Source organism: Rhinolophus sinicus, linkage group LG03 (genome assembly GCF_036562045.2).
Source record: "Rhinolophus sinicus isolate RSC01 linkage group LG03, ASM3656204v1, whole genome shotgun sequence".
NCBI lineage: Eukaryota > Metazoa > Chordata > Mammalia > Chiroptera > Rhinolophidae > Rhinolophus > Rhinolophus sinicus.
The window spans coordinates 141,943,654-141,967,181 of NC_133753.1; the positions used below are offsets into that span (position 1 = coordinate 141,943,654).

General features: G+C 37.7%; 1 protein-coding gene across 24 annotated transcripts in view; it reads left to right on the top strand.

Annotated features, from left to right (window-relative positions):
• MEF2C (myocyte enhancer factor 2C) overlaps positions 1–23,528 on the top strand; it is a 167,885-nt gene that overhangs the window by 109,169 nt on the left and 35,188 nt on the right. For 17 of the 24 annotated variants that reach the window (XM_019734219.2, XM_074328749.1, XM_074328752.1 and 14 more), the window contains one exon: positions 18,236–18,379. In XM_019734219.2, the coding sequence (XP_019589778.1) occupies positions 18,236–18,379 (144 nt within the window). Of the gene's footprint in view, positions 1–18,235; positions 18,380–18,438; positions 18,577–23,528 lie in introns of all 24 variants that reach the window. The other 7 variants (XM_074328748.1, XM_019734231.2, XM_074328754.1 and 4 more) reach the window with 2 other exon arrangements.

The window sequence follows — 23,528 nt, forward strand, 5'->3', positions numbered from 1 at the left end:
TGTATGCTAAAAAGCCTATAACCTTTCATCATACTTATATACAAAGGGTGCCAAAAAATGTATACACATTTTAAGAAAGGAAAACTGTATTAAAATTGTAATACTCAATATGTACCGATAACAAGTCATGTTGAATACAAGTCACGTTTGACTTCTGCAATTACAAGAGGTGCTCAAAGTGGTTACCATCAGCATCCAGACACTTCTGATTACGGTGAACTACCGTGTTCACTGAAAATAAGACCAGGTCTTATATTAATTTTTGCTCTAAAAGACGTATTAGGGCTCATGTTCAGGGGATGTCATCCTGAAAAATCATGCTAGGGCTTATTTTCCAGTTAGGTCTTATTTTCCGGGGGAAACAGTACTGCTTGAGCAACATTGACAAAAGTGTCCATTTGTATACATTTCTTTGGCACCCCCAATATTTTAAGCTATTTATGTCATCCTGTAAACATCTATGATTATAATATAAAACAAGTTGTTTTTGAAATATGCATATAATTTCAATTTGCTCTGATAATATACACATGTATTCCTCTGGCTGAGGTCTATTTGTCATGTATAGTGTGTTAAAGGAGCAAATTATAGCAACCTCAGGAAGTGTATTTAATGTATATAAGCTTCTCTAGATTGAATTGAAGAAGAAATCAAAATCTATAAATTTAGAAGTCTCTGATAAAGTAAGTGCACTTTCAATGACCACATAAACGGGTCAGGATTCTAGATATAATACTGTCAGATATAAAAACTACCTGTACACTTTCACGTCTATAATCTAAAAGCCCAACCTTTTCATTGTAAGACAGTGTGCTGTAGCAGTTTTACAGTTTAGATATAAGAGTTCACAAATTTCAGAGTCAGACAAACTGTTCTACCACTTCCCTAAAAGCTGTGCTTTAGGGCAAGTCTCTAAACCTCCGCCAAATTTCAGCTTCCCAAGCAGTAAAATAGGGATAATAAATTTCACTTTTTGGTCTTTTTGTGAGAAATAATTTACGTAATGTATGCATGTAGCTGTTAGCACATGTTGGGCACATGATCTCATAAACATGTTATTTTGTTCCCTGCTACTCCTTCCTGCATGTATAAATTTGGGCAACATTTTTAACTTTTTACTCTTTTATACAAACACATACACATGGACATTGAAATTTTCAGTGTATTTTGTGATTACATTCAAACAGAATGTCACATTTTATAAATTGTTATATATGATGTATGTATATTTCTTGTATAATAAAGTTGAGAAATTCTTCAGAGACGATCTTCACCATATACATATGTTAAAACTAAGGAAAAGGTAGAAGAAAGAGTCACAAGGTAAACCTATCAACTGAACTCAAACAGAATTTAAAAAAAATAAAATAAAGGTGGAATCCTGTCAGAGGGGCTTGCCCAAGTTCTGTTGGTGAACTCTGATAGGTAGAATATAATTTTTCTCTGGTGTTTCGTCCGAACTACTATGTATGTATCCAGGGAAGAGCACAGTTAGACAATTTCTGAGGGAGGGAGAAGTAGGAGGTTGATTGAGATTTTAAGGCAATGAAAGTAATTAGCAAAACTAAGACAAGAGTGTCCCTACGCTGCCAATTTCTTTTCTGATACAGATAATAATAATAATAATAATAATAATAATTGATTTCATTAAAATACTAGCCAGCCAACAGTGTTTAGTGTGATGATATTGTTAACGATAAAGTACATCTATCTTCCTTTGCTTCGAGTGTATATCTTCGCCCTGGCTGCTCAGTATTTTGATGGCAATAACGATACATGCTCTTGGAAGTGAGCCAAGCACACTCTAGCACACTCTAACTTATTACACATTTGGCTTAGTTCCAAGTGAACAGGTGTTTTAAATATTCCAGTCACATACCCACAATGTATATTGCTACTGGGAAAAGGATATCATTTCTGAACCACTGATATTTGTTTGACACTTCGTGCTGAACCACACCTCTTTTGCACTCTGAAGATTTAACAAAGATGAACTGTGATTTGAGGAAAGATGACCATCAGAGCCCACTTTAACTGATAAGAGGTGCAACAAATTTATAATTCTGAATTCTGCATCTGATGTCTGGCTACTGAGATCAAAGCACTTACTGATTGATCAACATTAGAAGAAATAGGGAAACGCTTCCGTGCTTTCAACAATAGAGCTCCTACAAATGGGTGAGATTTTATTTATATTAGAGAAAAATGTAATTATAACAAAATTTTTGTTATATTATGATTAAGGGAAGAAATTTGTTTTCCATTAGAAACCATCATTCAGTTTTCAGACATACTGCAATAAAACAACCTAAATTTTTTGTGGTCTAAATTACAAAATTGAAGTATTTCCTTCTGGAGGGAAGATAAAAGATAAAAATAGCTATGCAGAAATACATCTACCCAGAAACAATTCTGAAGATCCTTTCAAAATTTTTAACTTCATGTGTACGCACACACTCACATACACATGCAGTTAATGTGAGGTCGGCATTTTCCAACAGATGAGCTCATATATGTAAGTTTCATCTCTGCGCACAAGTTTCAGTGTCAGATCAACAAAACTTTTACTGATTTCTGTCTGCTCCTTTGGCTTCAGCAATAAAGGAATGCAGTAAGATGGGGTGTGGGGGAGATTTCTAACTTCTCCCCCAGCTACCTGCTTTAACTTCACACTTCATCTCCATATAGACTGGATTCCTCTGACCATTAGTCAATATGTGGAAACAGACTTTGGACTGTGCTTTCTTTCCTTCCTCTTTTAATGGTACTGTTTCCCCTCATCTTTTAACTGTGGTCTTTAAAAAGAGAGGGATTCTATTCAGAACGAGAGTGATGGCTGCTTGAGGCATTTGAAAACTATTAGGTGGCTAATATGTGGTTAATATTATTTATTCAACAGAAAATTGACTTTAAACCTGTGTAAAAAGCCAAGTATCATAATTGTAAACTTCTCTTAAATGTTATACAACTTTGTTTAATTTCAATTTTCAAATAAGCCAGTTTCCCATCAGAGAGACTGGTGTATTGGCCTGGCTGGGGACCCCTCCAGAGAAAACAGCACAGCTCAGCCACTACGGAAGCTGAGTCTGTGACTGTGGGTGGCATTTCTCTGCTGAGTCAGGTCCATGCCAAGCCTTCCCCAAGCTTTTACTAACAGTGTGGATTTTGATGCAAAACCCCAAGGATTGTGGTTCTTGAAGCTTTCCTGCAGTTTTCCCTTTTCCTTAGAACTTTGGGAAATTTTCACTTAAGAAGATCACATCTTGCTATGTCTTTCTCATAACTGTTGAAAAATATTGGGAACTTTTACAGTCATTTCTTTTACTTTCCCTCCTACCCGGCCTACAAAGTAACACGGTGTTATATGTATCGTTTTAAAAACGAAAGGGAAGAGCTTATGTACCCATGTTTTAAATGAAGAATCTTTGTAGTGCGTGCAAGATTTCTCCACGATCCCAAAGCTTTGCCCAGAGAAAAACAATAGTTTCTCCATAAAAGCATACATTTCTTCTGTTTTCCCCAACCCACCTCTTTAACCCCAGAAAAAAATGTCATCTCATAGTTAGCAGCATCTCACAGTTAGCATCCTTTACCTACTCAAGCAAGCTGAAAAGCTGAGTGAGCAGTTAGTTTATGAATCTAAAAAGTATAGGCACTGAAATATATAAAGCCAACTTTTTTTCTTAGTAACAGAGACTTATTCTTGATAGTATTATTTTAATAATTGTAACAAACCAGTGCTTCATTTTACCCAGGTAGATACAGGCTAGATGTTATTGCAATAGAATTCTTTCCTTGTTTTGAAAATGTAGGAATTGAAGAAGTTAGGCAACCATGCTTTGCCTTAAGTTTAGAATTCATTTGAACTGGATATCCACAACCTAAATATTATTGAAGGAGCTTTCCCCTGTATTCAGTGGATATTACAACAAAAGAGTAGGAACAACATTTTAGATGTGATTATTCATCAGAAAAATGAATTCTATTACAAATATATCCTTTTGTGAAGAAAATAAGATTTTTCGAACATTTCACCAAATTCAGCTGCAGGTAAGTGTTCAAAGAAAACATAGGTATAATGTAGGCAGTCTTTATAATTGGACAAACTTGGGGAAGCAAAACAGTGAAATAGCTGAGAGAGGAGACTCTGGAGCTCGTACATGAGTTCATTATCCTTGTTCTACCACTAACTGACTTGGTGGACTTCGGCAAGTTCTTGCACCACCTTGCACCTCATTTTTGTCATTTGTAGAATGGCAATCATAGTAGAAGAGTGATTGTAAGACTTAAAAGAAGATCCATGCAAAGCTGCAGGCTCAGTCCCCAGGCACATAGTAAGTGCTCAATAAATGGTAGGTGTTATTGCTAAGGCACAGATTCAATTAAGGGAAAATTAATACATTCATAGTACGGGGAGAGTGGTTTAATTTGCTCTTCATGCCATAAAAGGAAATGTTTTTATCATTACCTAATGAATAATATGGAAGAAGTTATTGTGCAAATGAAAAATCTAAGTTTGCCACAGCACTAACATAATCACTGAGAATTCATAAGTTATGGAAATTGAAGTACCAAACTCAAAAATCAGGTTGCAGTATATTTCCAGCGACAGTGCCTGAAATTATTAAAGTCATCACAACCACGAAAGCAGACAGCTAATGCCACAGGTGCCAGAAGCCCAAGGCCACAGAGACTGCCCAAAGAAGGCAGCCTGGAGACAGAGAACAGAGCAGTCTGTAGGGCTGGCCATCGCCACTTGGCCTCACTGAGGGAGACAATAGGTGCTGAGCTGTTAACCAGGGGTGGATATCAAAATGGGCAAAATTGCTGATTATCTGTGATAAACCTTTGTATTAGATCATAAAGTACTGAGCCTGGATATGATGGGAGGCCAGCTTTCATACCAAGGGATTTCATGATGTGCTCACTTGATTACTTTTTCCCTCTGTCTTTCACAACACCCTCAACCTCTCTCTCTCACTCATTCTCATTCCCTCCCACCCTCCCCCATCTTCCCTCCCTTCCAATATCTCCCTCCTATCTCTTCCTTCCTTCCTTCCTTCCTTCCTTCCTTCCTTCCTTCCTTCCTTCCTTTCATCTATCTATCAATCATCCATTTATCCTCTTTCTCTTGTCCTTGTCATTCCTTTACTTAAACATTTACTCTCCATTCCTTTCCACTTTTCATTTCTTAATGTTCTTTCTAGCTTTTATAGCATTATATGAAATCCAAGATGACTAAATGCAAAACCTAAAAATGTTACTTATCTGTGTTATATATGAAGTAATGGGAAATGTGATTTTGTGAACTGTGAGTTGGTTGAAGATTCTGGGACCATAAATTCATCCATGATTAGCATTCATAGCATAAGGAAAATAAATTAAAATGAGTTTGATTTTAATCATTCATTTAATTTGGAAACCTCAATTTATAAAAATTTAAACTTTTACATGATGTGACAACCTATGTAGGCCTTGATCAGCAGTGGATATTAATAATACTAGACTTTCCAAAACATTTCTTAGGAATTATATTTTATTTATAAATATTTAATCCAGAAGGAAAGATCCCAGTTTACCAAAATGGACTGTATGTTAGGTCTTTTCAGGATCTGCTTTATAGGTGGCTTGTGGCCCATTTATTTCTAATCATTACACAGTTCATAGTTGCCTACACCAATGATAAAGGACCCATCATATCAATACTATAAAGTAGCAGGATCTACAGTGTGAGTCCAGGAGACAGCAGCTCCCATAATAAATGAGCCAGGAAACTAGAGGGCAAGTCCCTGCTTTCGGAAAGTTAGGCGAAGGATCCTAACTCAGAAACGCTACTGGCACTTTTGATGTCTGTTGTATAGATACTCTGTTTGGTTATTTTCCTGGTACCAGCTGGAAATAATTATATTGTTAGGAAAGCAAATAGAGGCCCTTTGATTAATGAACTCAGAATTCACATTAATTTATGAAATTCTAAGGGCCAGGTGCTCTGCTTGGTCTTAGGGATACCCCGCTAAAAAGGCAGGGCCCCTGCCCTCAAGGGGCTCAGTCTTGTGTGGAGACTGAGGCAGGGACACAGTGGCCCTGCAGAGTGCACAGCTGTGACAGGACTATAGGGCAGGCTAGTTTTAAATACAGTGAAGAATGATGTCAGTGTGTTTTGTAAATGCAGCAAAAGCCATGAAAGGAGGGCTGAGATCGAGCAACTGCCTGAGAATTTTTAAGCACCGTTTTATTTACCTGAAGCTCCTTGACGATTAAGTACAATTTTAATAGCATTTCTTCCGTTGGACTCCTACCCAAGGCAGTTGAATGTCAACTCCACCACTTACTACCAATCCACATATTAGGTCCGTGGTAATGGCATAACAGCTGTAGAGGATTAATAGACCGGACTCTGTCCTTCCCCATAAGTAGTTTTTAATATGGTTGGAGAGATAAGAGATATAAACCAATATAAACAGATTTGCAGGAAAAAAAGGGTCACAGCATCTACTGCTGTGCATTTTGGAGATTTGATCTAAGGGAATGTCTTAATGCCTGACATGAGTGTGGGTAGAGGTTTGTTCTCTGACCAACTGACAACATCCTGTAAACCTAATATCCAGTACCTCTACATCCAGGACAACCCTTCGAAACTATAAGGAGCCGTTCTTCCCCAGATCTTGACTTCCAACCATTCTTGTTGGCCCCTTATTCACTTGGGAGCACTTCTGGTCTCCTGTCCATGGACCAAGTCTGATGGAGCCCAATGCTGTTCTTCCTTCTACTGATTTAACTGGCCAGCCCCTGACCAATGATCATCCCACCCATTACATGTTGGGCGTTCTCTGTTAAGCAGAGAGTTTTCCATTATATCAGCCAAGAAAATGAAAATGTTAATACTGCATGAACCAGGAGGATTTTACATCAGAAGAGACAAGTAATCAGAGTAAGGCTAGAGACCAGGGCTGCTCGCCTTGGACAGACCTGGTAAGCATTACTAATGCAGAAAGGACATAGAGAAGATGCGGTGTGAAAGGAAGGGGAAAGCTTGGGTGCCCGTGGACTTTTGTTTAATCTTTCTGAACCTCCTTATTGTGTGTTATCCGGCTCTCCTTAGCACGATTCAGCTGCAGGACATCTGTCCAGAAAACTGAACCAATGTGGTGCAACATTCTACTGTCAGATACTGCACTAGTTGCCAAGGATAGAAAACTCTGGAGAGACATTTACTGTCTACAGGGATTTCATAATCTAGAAATGAGACAAACACAAAATACAGAGAGCAACGTTATGAAATAAATGTTAATTACAAAGTTCTGGGACAGCACAAAAGAGAGACATTAATATCATTAACTCTCTAGTTTGCATTGGTTCTTTTATAATTTAAATTCATGTGTGAGGATGGGAGATGGTGGACTTAGGGAGAATAGTGGCTGCTCTCCCTAGTAACTACTTAGGGTGAAAGCAGCGTATACTCTGAGTACAGATCTGGCAGTTGCTACCTGTGTTTTCAGCTCCCATTGTGATTCCATTTTAAATAACGACCTCTGTCCCTGCAGCCTTGGATTTCAAGATTGTTTTATTAACAACAGTATTGATTGAGTATCATCCATGTGTTGGCATATTCAAGTTGCTGTGGATACAGAGGTGAAAAGACAGTTTCTGCTTTGTGGAGGTTTGTTCTACTGTGTTGAGACTCTCCTCTCCGGGGGCAGCCACAGTAGCTATAACTTACGTATTGTTTTCATATAATCCCAGCGTTGCTCTGCGGTCTTGAGTCCTCATTTACATGCCCGAGCAATGTGGATACTGAGCAGCATGTGCTGACATCGTTGTCAATACCAGTCCGTCAGATGGCATATCACAGGCTCGGGCAAAACCCTCAGAATTAGCAGCTAGGTTAGTCTTTACAGGACAATACTGAGAAGGTATTCTAACTGGGGAAGTGGAGTGTAAGAGGCCCTCTCCCATCGTTGCTGTTACGTAAATCACTATGGAATACCAAAACCAAAACTTTTCTACTGAAAAGTTTCAATAGAGAATAGCTTATAGCCACTCTTTGAAAAGCAGGCTCATTTGTTGGAAAGAGAGATAAATCTATTATTTAAAAAAAGGGGGGAAGGGGTTGAATGTCAGGTATTATGGGGGAAGAAGCTAAGGATACTGTAAATAAAATCCGTGTTCACAATCCAGAATTGGTCCTTGAAAACCTCTCTCCCTGCCAGTTCCTCAGTTAAGGAATAGGAAACTTGGTGAGTATTTTCAGTGATCTACCAGACTGAAATCTGTTATTAGTACGTGTTGGTCCTGTGATGTAAGACATGGCAACTACAACATCAGGGATGAATGGCAAAGAGAGAGTTTTCCTATCAGGCCAAGGGCCAGCCCAGGAGAGAGTGGGCCTGGGCCAACCCCACTGGACCTCTTTACCTCCCTCCAGCCTGAGAGAGGCTTAGGATGGGAGAGAGACGTTAGGAAAGGAAACAATTTAACCTTCACCTGGGAGTCCCTGACTGTCTCAGAAGTGAGGATTTGGGTACCATTTTCAGGTACGATCAAAATTGTTATGACGTGAGTCAGTCGGTTGCCATCCTCAAATGTCTTTATTTTGTGCTTCCTTATCAAGTGTTCTGTGTGCACTCTGCTTTTTCAGGTAAGCTAGTGAGAAACTACAGATCCCAACTAACATAGATTCTTCAAATTAAATTAAAGGTAATGCCCTTGTTTCTCAGGAGAAACCTAGAAATAGAGAACAGAATGCACAAAAGCGTCTCCTGCAGTACTCTGGGTTCTCAGTATGTTTATGTTCTCCTGATGGTAACTGAGAGCACCAGTACCTACAAAAGGCTCAGAAGCTAGAAAGGAACAGGCCGTGATATCCAGGACTCTGTGCAATTCTAAACACAGAGAAACCCAACCAATTGCACCCCATTTACAATAGTCTGTGTCCCCTCCCCTGTTCCTTCTGCTCCTATAGGTTATGCCACAGTCAGGAAGTGATTCTAGAGATTGCTTAAACCAACCAGAACATGCGCTCATTGCATTTTGAATTAATAGTCTTTTTATTATTAAAGTTTATTGGTGTGACAATGGTTAGTAAAGTTACATAGGTTTCAAGCGTACAATTCTATAATACACCATCTATATATCACATTGTGTGTTCACCACCCTGAGTCAGTTCTCCTTCCATCACCATATATTTGATCCCCTTTAACCTCATCTACCATCCCCTTCCCCCATTACCTTCTGGTAACCACTAAACTATTGTCTGTGTCTATGAGTTTTTAATTTGTTTTTCTTCATTTGTTTTTCTTGTTCCTATGTTGCTTTCAGTTTTATATCCCACATGCCAGTGAAATCATATGGCTAAATAAGTCAGACAGAAAAAGCCAAGAAACATTTGATTTAATAATCTTATTAAAATAAAAAAATTACGCTGTCACCTTAGAAGACCACCCAAATCATTTCTATTAGTCTGTCACTATCAGAAAGTATGACTGTCAAGTTTGTGTGCTGATTCATTTTTTAAGTGAACAGTTACTTTACCACTAGATAGTGGGTCCTATGAGGTTGGATATCTCTGGTCCCTAACAGAGGGTCATATATTATATGTGGGTTCATATATTAATTAGACCCTCTGTTAGGGACCAGAGATACCCAACCTCATAGGACCCACTATCTAGTGGTAAAGTAGACATGTTAAAAGATGTAATTTAAGAAAACACACAAAAAGTCAAGGACTATAGGTGTACAGAGAAAGAGTTCATAAGTACAGAGGAGAGTTAAAAATTTTTTTTTCCACAGAGCAAGTGATGGTATTCGGTGGTAGCTGTCCTAGGATAACTAAGGTTTATGTAGCAGAGAAGAGTAAACAAGGATATTCTAGACAGGAATGAATGACACATATCAAAACAGTGTCACTAAAGGACCTGCCTGATGACTTGGGCAATGGTCAGAAGTTTCCTATTGGCAAAACCCAGAATGCTGGAGAAGAAAGGAAATAAGGCTGGAGAAGCAAGTGGAGGGCTTGCTATACAAACTAGTGGGTGTGGCTGTTGGGTGTATAAGGAGAACAGTGACACAGTTAGATTGTCATTTCATTTGCAGACTCTGCCAAAAGTATGAAGGATGATTGAAAATGGGGTCAGAAGACAAACTAAGGATGGGAGATAAAAATAGAAAAAAATAATGGTAGTTGAGTCAAGAGACAATGGAGTCAACGGTGATTTCTGGGTTTCCAGCTTGAACTAGGTGGTGATGTTTGCTAGGAAAGGAAAGAAGGGGAATAGATGAAGGGTTAGGTTGGAATCAAAAGAATAAATGGGAAAATGAATGATGTAGTGGAAGAGATCATGGGAATCTTATAGAAATGAGGAAGGCTGATGACAGAACGGTAGTCCTGAACTGACTGATAAATAAGGCAGTTGTAGGCTACTGCCATTTCAAATGACTAATCATGCATTTACGCAACTGGAATTAAAAGGCATTTACAACCGGATAAGCGCCTACATAGAAACAAAAATAATGATTTGGCCTTACTCTGATTATTCAAGATAACATACATTTTCTTTTGTTAAAATAAGTCATTAATGGTTTACAAAAGAAGCTTCAATGTGTTATTTTTAAAGAATCCATGCTCCCCAAGATTCTGCTTTTTTGTCTCTGTAACCTATTTGCAAGTAAAATGCCATAGTCGGAAAAGGTTAGTAGGTGAAGTTACACTCATATTTTATACTTTCAAAAATCCTGCTTCCTGATCTTTGTTAACTTAACTCCTCTCCTCTCTTTCCCAACCTTTGTTTAATTTATAGTTCCGTCTTGTCTTTTCCTTCCTTATTTAAGAAATAACTAACATTGTCCATTCTTCAAACCCACATACAATTTGATCCTTTGTCTTTCAGCTTTATTTTCTTGATTTGCTTTATAGAGATTATTAGAATTAACTGCATATGTTAGCATGCATTTCAATCATTTTATATTTAAGTGTTCCCGGCTTAGTATATTACTTAAGATCTCTCCTGGATTCAGAATGTCAGGGAGCATTTCGTGGCTAAGTGTCCCAAACTTCCCCATCTCAGTTCCATTCTAGGCCAGCCTCGTGATGCAAACACCTTGTCTAGATTCCAGAAAAGGTGTGGTGGAAGATCAAAAACACCAAACCACTGACCTGTCCTGATTGGCCCTAAAATCACCCCAATTTTTCCATGAATCCTTAAGGCTAAGGTTGGCCCAGAGTAAGACCAATGTCAAAGCACAGAATAGTGGAGTGGAAGACCAGCATCCAAGGATGGGGGAAAAGGATGAACTTTGCCCAAGAGTTTTAAAACATGTTTATTTCAAATTTATAGTAATGTGACACATCCATGCTCTTTCCTACAAGGTTCCTGTTTTCCCTTTTCTAAACCTGATATATTCCGCTGAGATACCACTCCCCCTTTTCCCCTTCCATGCTGAATGCTGTGCCCTCTTTCATGCTATCCATTTCATTACCAAGATTATATGCTTATGGCTTTTGTCCCTTAAAGATTTCATGAATGCTGTTTTTCTGACATTCCATATTTAGACCAATACTCCAATTTTTAAGTATTCAGTAATATAAATCTCCTGAGTTATAATGTTTCTTACATCACATAAATTATGCCTATTCTGCATTGCTTTCTAACTTAAAAACTGTACATTTCAAAAATAGTCAATTTATAAGTTACCTGAAAAGAAAAAATAATAGCTGAGTTTTAACATAATGTGAAATAACGTCATGAAGTGATGAAAAAGAAATTACAGTTGCAAAAATACTGCACTGAGATTACTCTTTCTCTAGCATCAGAACATTCTTTCTTGTTTTGTTCATCCATCCATTCAGTCTGTCATTAATGCTGCAAGAATTTATTCTACCCCATGCCCAGCCCTGTGCTAAAGCCTGGTGATACAAGATGACTAGTAACTTCCAGGAGCTCACAAGTGGGAAGGAAAACATGTGAACAAAGTATCTTCATCATATATTCAGAGGAAACCTCTTTGCATCCAGAGGAGCACAGACAACATCTAACGCATAGTAGCACTTAGTAAATGTGTATCAGGAGGGCTGGATCCCACTATCATTTCCGCCTCCAAACAGCCAGACAGCCTCAGTCCAGTCTCCGAAACCTTTGCATACATTAATATTGAAGTGGAAATGTGTGTTCCGTTCGTTCAGCAAGCATTTATTGAGCACCCACAGCAGGTCAGGCTCTACTCTATATTGAAACTTCAAAAGTGAATCACGGAAGGTGCTTTGTTAATTACCTCACAAGCTAGCAAAGAAGACAAATACATAAATAATAATGTGTGATAAAGGCTCTAATAGAAACACATATACAATAAATGAGTGTATGAAAGAGGGAGCAATTAATTCAACCCTGGTGAGAAGAGAAGTCTACAGAAAGGAGCTGATCTGTTAGCTCTGCCTCCAAGGAGGACTGTCCTCATGCAGAGAACACATACTAGTGGGCTCGCTCCAGAAGTCAGCTAGAGCAAGGATGTGAGGTGTCCGAGGCCAGGTGCTGTTGCACCATTGTTTCTCCCCTTCTGGAAGGCATGAGGGCAAGCCACGTGATCCGTGGCGGTCTTGTCCAGAATCAGAGTCCCAATAATTCTAGGAACTATCCCTCTCTGAATGTTTATATGAAATAATTTGTGGCCATTAGGAGGCAGTGGATGTATGTTTCTTTATGTTCTATACATTAAAAGTCTTCAAATCTTTAATTAGTGCCTTTTGTTTCCATTAAAGATGAAAAATTACTCAGTGAAAAAAATTTCAAGTCCAATATTGGAGGAATTTGAGGAAATTAATGAAAATTAAAACAATGAAAATCTCCAGTTCTTCCCAGCCTTTACCTGGTGGAAGTTAATAATCTGGTTACAATGAGCATTAATAACCTAGAGCAATATAATGTTGTTAAGGTTTACATTTTCAATTTTTTATTAAAATTTTCACCACAAATGAATAATTTTTGGTAAAATTTAATTCTTACACTCTGTGCTAGATATGATTGGCTTGTCTAATTAAAGCCTACCTACTAATTGTACTAAATTTGCAGTATTTTAATGTCTTTTAATTTCTATATTAAGAATACAGAAGAACTATGAAACAAGGAGAGAGCGTGCAAGCAGTGCTTACAGTTTTGACTATTAAAACCTGTGGAGAAATTTCTTAGCACCTGCTCTTCCCCCAACCTATGTAATCCGTTCTAGAAATCCCAAAAATACCTACAATATTATAGGTCAGTTCAGAGCTTTTTAGTTTGAATTTGTATTGGCTACTCCTCTAAAAATCAAGTGTACAAGACAGCACCTGGCGTATAGTAGGTTTTCGGTGCTTGAGTATGTTTTAAATGAAATAAGTCATAAGGCTTAGTCCTTAGGACAGCGACTCCCCAGATACTGAAGGGACTGGAGGCAGCAGTCGTGAGTATCAGCATGCCTCTATGGGAGGACGTTTACGAAATACTCTAAGAAACTTCATTTCTAGGCAGCGTCTATTTCAACCACATCTCCTAGTCCTGTGTGTACTTACTACTTTCTAAAGATTATTCGGTGTAAGAGCAGACGCTTGTCTTCATAAAGCTGTGAAAGACGAGCGTAAAAATGATTTCGTATCAGAGAAAAGGAAGCTACCTTTTCTAAGTTGATTTTTTTTTTTTTTTTTGTCTTGGCTTCTGTGTGAACAAGACATTCATGCATGTAACTAATAGAAATAATTCCTGCATGTGTCCCTGACACATCAACCCTCTGAAGTAAGGGTAATGCTAGCTGTGCGTGAAAGAGTGATTATGTATATTTTAAGGAAAAAAGTTACGAGTATTTTGGGGTTGTTTTCACAAAAGGACTTAAAATTTCTGCCGTACAGTGGGTAAGTACAGAAAAAGAAAGATGATAAAAATATACATTCTTGAGGACTAAGAATGCCGACATGGAAAGAAATCAAATGGTTGGAAGCTTCTAATCTATAATGGTGACTCTCTGGAAGAAGCAGAATTTTACTTAAATAGCAACAATGTAAAATATATCATTTTATTTCATGGAAATAGGTCAATAATTTAGTTATTTCTTTTTTACTACCAAGAAATAATTAAAAAGGGGCAACTAGTTTTAACCATTGTATACAGACAGCATTTTCTAGTTGATAACATAATGCCTAAGACAAGAAATGAGAGCTCCATGTGGCTTGTTTTTGTCATTTATATTCCTTTCACTAATGAAATAGAATCTGTTCCCCACATCTATTTCATTAGAATTTTTGAAGCACCTGTCACCTATCATCATCAGTTTATATGGATTTCAAGTTTTCCTGGTTAACAAATGTAATAACGCAGGGTCCATATGTCCGCATGTCTGGGAGGGGACAATCCACGTGGTTCTTGAATTACCTACCTGGACTCCATTTCCCATTTATTGTTTGGAGTATGTCACCTTCTGTCAGTCTAATTACTTCTCTAAGAAACGGCTGTTCTCAGCTCACTGCATGACAATTGCTGCCTTGTGAAAACATCCCAGAAGCCTCTGCACTCAATTGATCTACCCCAAAAGTGTCAGTCTCACACGGAAAGCTAACTTCGGTCGGTGTACAGGCTCACTCAGGATTTACAGAGTTCTCTGAGAAAAGAGTTTCTTTAGATACATAGCAAGAGAAGCTGGTGGTTTTGGTAGATCTCCTGCCTTATCTTGACATTCAGAATAAATCTTTTCAAAACATAGGCAGCTGAGAGATACTTATATAAATCCAGCTGACAGACACTTACACAGTGCCTGTAAAAGAATAATGATTTAAATGCCTACATTACCTGACCAATAACATTTGTAAAAGATCAAAGAAGCTTTCAAAGGCCAGCGGCAGAGATTTTGATTTTACTAGAAAAGGCCTGAAGGAATAATGCTTATTTATCCATTTAGTAATCCCTTTAGTTTATACTGGCTATACTGTGATAAAGACAGACTTGGCTGAATCTAACAGTAATTCCTTTGTCATCATTAAACAGCTGTAGATTTTTAATATAATAAAGATAAGATGACCCTTAGAGTTCCACATTCACACTATGGTATTCAAGTTTGTGCCATCACCTCCATTTTCAGAGCTTTATAATTCCACCGTAATCATTTGTTCTTGGCAGAAATGTGTTCTACAAGCTCTCAGCTGAGAATAATATTTTTGAACAATTTTTTCAATGATCTGGTTATGTGATTATGGGAATTTGGAACTCAGTATTAATTTGCTTTTGGAGTTTGTGTTTGTGTATTTCAAAATGCTCCTTTTTTAAATAACACAATTTAACTTGAAATAAGACTATTAATGTCCCTTTGGTAGGGACTAGGGTAGAGCTACTTCAATACTTAAGTACTGGTTTTACTCATTGTAAGATAATGTGGTCAGATACAAGAAAAATTTATTGGGAGAAAATGAGCTACTTCCTCTTCCCCTCGCCCCCCCCCCCCACTATCTTTTCCTTTGTGACTTTGTGCCACTTGCTTTGTTTTGCCTAATACTTTATATAATTCTTCAAGTACAAAGTGAGCTGTTGATCAAGTTGATTTTTTAAATCTGTAAACCGATGTGTTTTATTGACAAATAAGGATTCCCACTGTGTCTAAAATTTGCCTTCTAAGAAATATCAGTATTTTAGCTGTATTTTCGTACTTAAAATTTTCCCCACAGCCTAATTTTAAGAATTTCTACCCAGTTGATTTCAGTGTTCAATCTACTGCTGTGATTGTATGTGAGTGGGAGAGCTCTCTTCCACATCCCTCACTTCACAAGTGTGGGAAAGCCTGGGCAGGGGAAAGGTGGCCCCACATCGCCCCTGACAGGAGGCAGGAGGCCTGGGCCATCATACTTGGCCACGCCAGGTTGAGACCTGGGATCAGGTTTCCCTAAAATCTTTATGAAAGACTTGTGAGAGGTAAAGAGTTAATATTTGTGGAGATCTTTCAATAACATGTAATTGATGTTTGATTTTTGTAAACCAAATACAGTGTCTGCCCCCAAAAGCTTTGTAAGAATACTTAGCACACATGTATGTGCCAGATGGATTGTGATGACAGTTGATAGGCCTCTCTTAACCCTTGCGTTCTGCTGTCAAAAATCTGTACGTCAAAACAACTATAATTTTTACAGTAATATCCATTTATTGGATAAAAGACTCGGGTGCACATTGAAAAATCTACTGTCTAGATAAGACTTTAAAGATTTATATAAGAATACTCTTAGCATGCCTTCTAGAAATATAGGTAAAGTTTGAAAAAGCAGATCATATTTTCTTGATCTTACATATTTTTCTCTACATAAGTGAATTTTTATGAAAAATATGTGGAGTATGATGCAAGACACTCAGAAATTATTCTTAAAAGCTCAAGGATATGTGAAGATCAAAGCAGAAACACATCATAATTCAACAAATAGTTATCACCCGGAAGAATGCTCTTGTGGTTGAGATAATGCTAGCAAGATTTTGAAATGAAGGAAATGAAGTTAGCAAATAAAATTATTATTCTGATGTATAGTGGAACACTCTATAAGTACTTATTGTGGGTAAAAATGATGGCTATAGATCCACGGTAGGGGGACAGGTGGCCCCCCCAATTATTAATTCCCCAAGATTGTAAATGTGTATTTTATCATCTTGTGTCAAAATATTCATTTTAATATTCAAACATTTTACCACATAATAAGCTATAACCATATGTTTATTTGTTGTACTATACCACTATAACATTAATAAATATTTACAGAGCCGCAATGTATCATAGATGTATTAGAAATGGTAGCTTTCTTAGTTTGATTTTAAATGAAAATCTTCAGTGCCTCAGAAACTAATTTTAAATAATGTGACATTTGTTACACATTGTTGAGAGCCAACGAGTTTAAATTTTTAAGACTAGCACCCCCCTTTTAAACTCATGTTGTTTTATTTATTTTCCCCAATTGCACGAATTAAAGATGAAGTGTTATCTCAGCTTTGAATTCCTTAGCTTGATGTTGCAGCTTTTGCTTTATTTGTATGTGAATTCTGTTTTTAATAAATATGAGCTCTGCTAAACTTCCCATTAATGAGAGACACTTAGGTACACAGCTCTTTATAACGATTTTGGTAATACCAGGAAAATGCAGAAATGTTGCTTGTCTATTAATAATTAACGTGGCAAGCTGTGTGATTAATCAGAAGTTTTATGATCTCTAAAAACATGGCATTATCTCTGTAAATCAGACCTTGTACAATTAAGTTGACAACCATCATTTAAAAAAAAAAATAGAAAATAAGTCTCAGGACTCCTGACTCATACTTTTTCTGTTACCGTGTTACATTAGTATTTATCCTTCTGTGACAGCTGACACTAAACCAGAGCTGCATTCAGGAGACAGGAGTTTCAAGATAAGGCACTGACTTTCCACTTTCATGTGTCAGGAGGCAGTCTCAGGGTGATCCAACTCAGCTGGAACACGGAGGAACTTTTGCTAGTTTGGTAGTTACTGACTTGGTTTCCTGTTTTCAGTGCTCTCTGGTTCCTTACTCAGGAGCTCGTGAAGCCCTCAACTCAACTGTTTTGACTTTTCTTTCAGCTTGTGTTGTTTAAGGCAGAAAACGTAGCAGTATTACCAGTTTCAATACAGATTGTCACATACATAGAATGCTAACCAGACGAAACCGAAGTGGTTCTCCTTATGATCAGTGTCTGAGCATTCTTAATGGGTGTTTCGTGAGAATATTATCTTGGTCCTCTTACTGCCTTTTGCTGTCAAGCGCACATCCAGAGGGGTGGCAGGACAGCGTGAGTGCCAGCCATTATGTCAAACTCAAACTAGAGATCTGTTTCCAACATTTCTGCTTTTGTCATGATCAGATTCCGAAATCATTGTGTAATGTCCTGACTTCTAATTTTTCTGTGGGAAAATAGAATGTTGCACATTCCCACCTTACTTGTATTTGTCTGTAATTGTCTCTCACGAGATATTTGCAAGTTCAGCCCTCAGACTATCTTTGTTCACTGACTAAATTCCGTTGCAAAAGGAATATGTCCCTTTTCTTTACTTATTTTTAACTAGCAGTAATAAGTGCATTGTTGAAATGACTTGGTTTCTCTATGGTTTCTTTACGCTAATGTAATATACAGTGTATGTAATAACAACCTGAAATACTGGGCAGCTTGAACTTCCGTAACACCCCTGAATGTCTGTTACAGCCTTTGTCTAGGATTGAACTTTCCAAATTATGTATTTCAGACATTGAGAAAGAAGGGCCTTAATGGCTGTGACAGCCCCGATCCCGATGCAGACGATTCAGTAGGTCACAGCCCTGAGTCTGAGGACAAGTACAGGAAAATAAACGAAGATATTGATCTAATGATCAGCAGGCAAAGATTGTGTGTAAGTACTCACAACACCCTTCATTTTTTTTACTCTTGATATTTCTCTGAACCTGGCAGGCCTTGAACAAGAAAGAAAACAAAGGTTGTGAAAGCCCCGATCCTGACTCCTCTTATGCTCTCACCCCACGCACTGAAGAAAAATACAAAAAAATTAATGAAGAATTTGATAATATGATCAAGAGTCATAAAATTCCTGTAAGTACCAAAGGTAGATGGCTGGTCTGCTGATAACTGCTGCAGTAACATACCTTAACCCTTTCAGTGATGGCTTTCTCTAAGAAGCCCTGGAAAGTCAAACGGATAAAACAGCCATCTCATCCCACGGCAGTTCATTTAGAACACAAACCCTCAGGGAGGCTTAAATTATGTAATCTAAAAAAAGTTGCCGTCAAGTTCATTGGGAGGTAGAAAATTCACAGGAGGAAGAAAGATCTATGTGACACACCCTGAATTTACACAATCTCTTAAACACACAGTCCACACAAATCACAGTGCACTAGTAAAGCACTAGAATCTCCTTCTCAAGAAGTTTGAGGATTTACTATAAAATATATATACGTTCGTATGTATATGTTTTTTACTGAGACCAGATACACGAGTGGAACTGCAGTTCACTCATGTAAACTGACAATCATCACCCAAATAAAAGTTTATTTCTGAATAAAGTTTCAGCCCCTCTCCTTAAACATGAAATTGAGCAACAGCACTGAAGGGTTAAAGCTAATGCTCGCTGCAAGGAAACAGACTGCATGAAAACCTAATGGTAAGATTTCAACATGTTTGTGTGCTGGGGTGATTTTAAAGCTTTATCCAAATACTTGCTTTGCCTACACCAACATTTTCCATGCTTTAACCTTTGGCTAAATTTTGTCTTAACCGAGTCAAAAGATTTCTAACAAATCAATCATATGCCTTGCCAGATACTTAAGAGAAATAACTCTGCATGTATTATTTTGTTTGCCTACATATAAAGGGGAAAAGTACATATCTTTTATTCTATTCTGTCATCAGTCAAGTGATGTTAATTACGTGACATAAAGTGATGCAGCTCGAGGCTCACACGCTTTCTGAATAACTAATGTTAGTTTCTGAACCCTCATAGTGTACAAGCTCCTCAGTGGGTAATTAATTCCTTTCTCAAAAAAGTATATTTTTTTAAGTTAACAAAACAGCCTACACCTGAGGATTGAGACACATTCTGCAGGGAAAATATACCTCAGCCATCACAGGAGCGGATATTGGGGGACAAAAGCTGTAGGTCAGATCCACAACTGCACTCACAAGAAAATGAACGCTTTACACATAGTAGGTGCACAGTAACCCTGTGTTGAATTAAATTGAACACTTTAGCACTTATTTAGAAAATGTATGCACATCGAACTTTCTGTCTTCATAAATACATGTCTGCTTCTTTTGTCAAGTGAAATAATGTCGGCAGTGGAGCTTTTGTTGAATCGGAATGATTAATACACTGTATCATGAAGGAAAGCTAAGTGCTGTAAATTCTTAAAGTTTCACAAAACCGAGTACTGCATACAGCACATCCACGTGGACACTTTATCAAATGAAATATTTCCTATCAGATGCTGCAATGTATGCTTGTTATACCCAGAATTCTTAAATGATAAAATATCCATTGGGATATCTTTCCCCAAAGAAGGAAAGAAAACTCCTTTGGGCCAATTTTTAAGTTCTTATGGCCTGAGTTTCTCTTGCTATATAATACATTAGTTTAGAGCTGCTGGGCACAAAAGTTTGTGAATGTGAGATTTTAAGGCGAAATACGTTAGGTGTCTCAGATAGGAGGAGAGCCCTGCATAGTTAGGAAAATGACAATATATGTAACACTGCTGAGCACTCTCCAGGGCAGTGATCCTAAATATGTGTGGAGCTTTAACCCCCAAAATTCTGGGAGAATGCCCATATTTGCACATTGGATCATTTTTCCCATGCTGTAGGGGGAAAGAGATGTGACTCAGACCTAGACTCCCTCACAGTATTTCATCCTGTCATGTAAAGAGTTCAAAATCAGGATACATGATTTCTTAAGAGGTGCAGTGGTGTGCGGTGGGGGATGAAAAACCACATTACAGTTTATAGGCAGGGCTGTGAGGAGGAGCCACATAGCTCCTAGCTGTGCCTCCAAGTCTTCATTTCTTTAGTAAGTGCTTCAGTCTCCAGGATGAAAAGCCCAGTTTTTGTACATCGCTTTCGGTTGCTGGAAGTAAATTTTGTTGAAAGTTTCCACAGCTGCTAAAACATTTACAGCAGGAGAAGGACACTCTGCCCTTTGTATGTGGAGAGTGTCTCCACCTCTTTAAAAACATTACAAGACTGTTTTTCTATTTCAAAGACCCAATTTCAAGAGTTTCCCTTTTAAAATAGAAAATTTAATATTGCAATCACCTGTTGGTACAATATAATTTATGCCCATATTCCTCAATTACGTGAAATAATTCATGGATGATTTGGAATTTTGTTGACCAGCATTTCCTCATGCAGGGTTTACCACAGTTCTTGCTGGGCTTCACACCAAGAAAAAACAGCTCCATTTGAGGAACCAGGAATTGGGAAATGGGCTGAAGGAAGAAGGGAGGGCCGGATGCAAGATTGGTTGAGAGTGCACGGGAAGAGAGGAAGTGGAAATAAGAGAGTATATGTTTTCTTCAAATAAAGGACTGTGAAGAGAGATGAATAATAGCGTAACTAGGATCAAGGAGGGAGTTAAAAGGAAAAGCACTTGAGATTATTTATATGCAGAGGAAGAAGGCTAGAAGGAAGGAAAAAATGGAACATATAGGTGCAGTGGAGATACAATGGGAAAGCTTCTCAAGGAAGGAAAGGAGGATGGGACTTGAACAGGACCGAGTTGCATATGGACCCAGTGTGTTTAAGGTCGTCGGTGTGTAGAGGGAAGTTGAGTGGGTGACGACCTAATAACCTCTATTTTTAATATTGAATTTAGCTTCTGTAGATATTGAAGTAGGGGAGCAGGTGTTTGAAAGAGGACTGCGAATGAAGGTGTAGACATTGTGAGAAATTGGGGATAGAGAGGGAATAAGCAAATACTGTGTGTGCTAGAGTTGTTGGGCAGCTTTAAGGAAATTTGGATATCAGCAGTTGGTAGTCACTAGTCATAAGAGTTGTGTGACTTTTTTTTTTCTCTGCTAGTTTTCAGCAGCTCGATAATGGTTGATCAAAATTGAAGGGTGTCATTAGTGACCCAAAAAAGGATTCAGTTCAATCATTCACATTAAATAAAAGACGGCTTATTAACTAAAAATATTTTATTAAAAATATTTTATTGGACTTTTTATGGGACTTTTCCTTGTGGTAAATTTAGGAAAATAGTGGCTTTTGGATAAGAGTTTAGATACCTTTCTGACCACGGTGACTCACTTCAGCAACCATGATCACTTTGTTCAGGGATAGAACTAAAAGCTTTTTAGCTATTATGCCTTTATCTCTTAAAGCCAGGGCCAGCATCATTGGCGTATGACCTGTGCAATTATATAGGGTACTGCTCTCGTAGGGCCGGATTGGGTTAAATACTGTGCATCACCCTCTTGAAATTCTTAATTTTTTTAACAAGGGGTCCCCACATTTTCATTTTGTCCTGGGCCCTGCAAGTTATATAGCCAGTCTTGCCTACGGCATTTTATTTAATCACCCCAAATGTCTTGAATGGTCTAAAATGTGGAACCTAGCCCTGAGATATTTGCAAGTTTGGAGTCTTTAACTACTTTTTGGCTTTCACTTTTTAGACAAAATTTAAAATATTTTTAGATTCTTTTAAGTTCCCTAATTTTGAAAAGTCAAGAAAAAAAAGAATAACACAAATATCTTATAAACATTTATAGCCTTTGCTTTCCCTAAAATGTTTAGAGCTGATTCGTCTCTTTAGGGATGCAGCCACTTCACATCTCAGATAAGGTCAAGGGAGATTTAATGATTTGCCTGGTCAAATGGCAATTCATTACACAATCTGGACTACAACTGAGATTTCTGATATTAATGCTGATGTTCTTTCTGATTCTCTGAGATATCTTCTCAGTGTGGTCATTTTTAAGCTTATAATTTGATTTCAAAATTATTTAGCCAGTTCCTGATACAGATAAGGAAACAAAGCAAACAATAGGGAAAATGCAAAGGATGTTAGCGTATTTTATGACTTCTGAATTTTTCAAGTATGTTTTGATATCAGAATTATATCTGACTGCTGTTTAGACAATCACAAGAAAGTTTCATAATAATCATCATCTAATAGTTTATGGTCCAGAATACTGGAAACTTACTAATTCTTGGGGATGATGGTCAGAGGAAAGGAAGAGTAGAGAGCCATTCCGTGAATTGGTTATTAGGGTGGTTCAGAATTTATTAAATAATTATTAATAATCCCATTTATATTGGATTGCATATAATCACCCTGGGGAGGGGAGAGGGAAATAGGCTTTGCTCTCTGCTGAGATACAATCACCATTCTGTAGAATATTCAGGGGAGAAGCAGCTTTATAGCTGATTTTTTAGGTATCCAGTAATAAACATTTGTAAGTAGCAATAGTGAAAACAAATTAAGACATTTACAACCAAATGATAGCTTTAAAATATCAAATCTGAGTAAATATGGAAGAGGGGAGTCTTTAAGGTTTATTTCTTCCCAAGACCCCAGTCCCAGCCTGGCAGAGAACAGACTGCACTCCAACGTGGATGCCCCACCACCACATCCCATGGAACCCATTTAGTTCATTATTTTTGTAGTTCACAAATAATAAGTTGCTAACATCCACCCCTTACTCACGCCACAGTGAGCAATGATTTCTGATTGCAATATTCTGTTTCTATACCAAAACTTAGACTGTGTTGTACAGTGATTTAGTAGCAAAAGCAACAAGGCTCAGACACACTACTCGTTAGATGATCTTGAGCCACTTACTTAATCTCTTGGATTTTAAACGGGAAGAATTATATCTACAGTGAAGGAATGTTGAAATTGTTATATCGTGTATGTAAATTATATAGTACAGTGCCTACTCAATAAATAATACACAGTAAATTGTAAGCTTGTATTTTTGTCTTAATACAGTGTCTTCCTAAAAATTCTCCTTTGAAGAGACATATGCAATTCGCATAATAAAAAGTAGACTAGG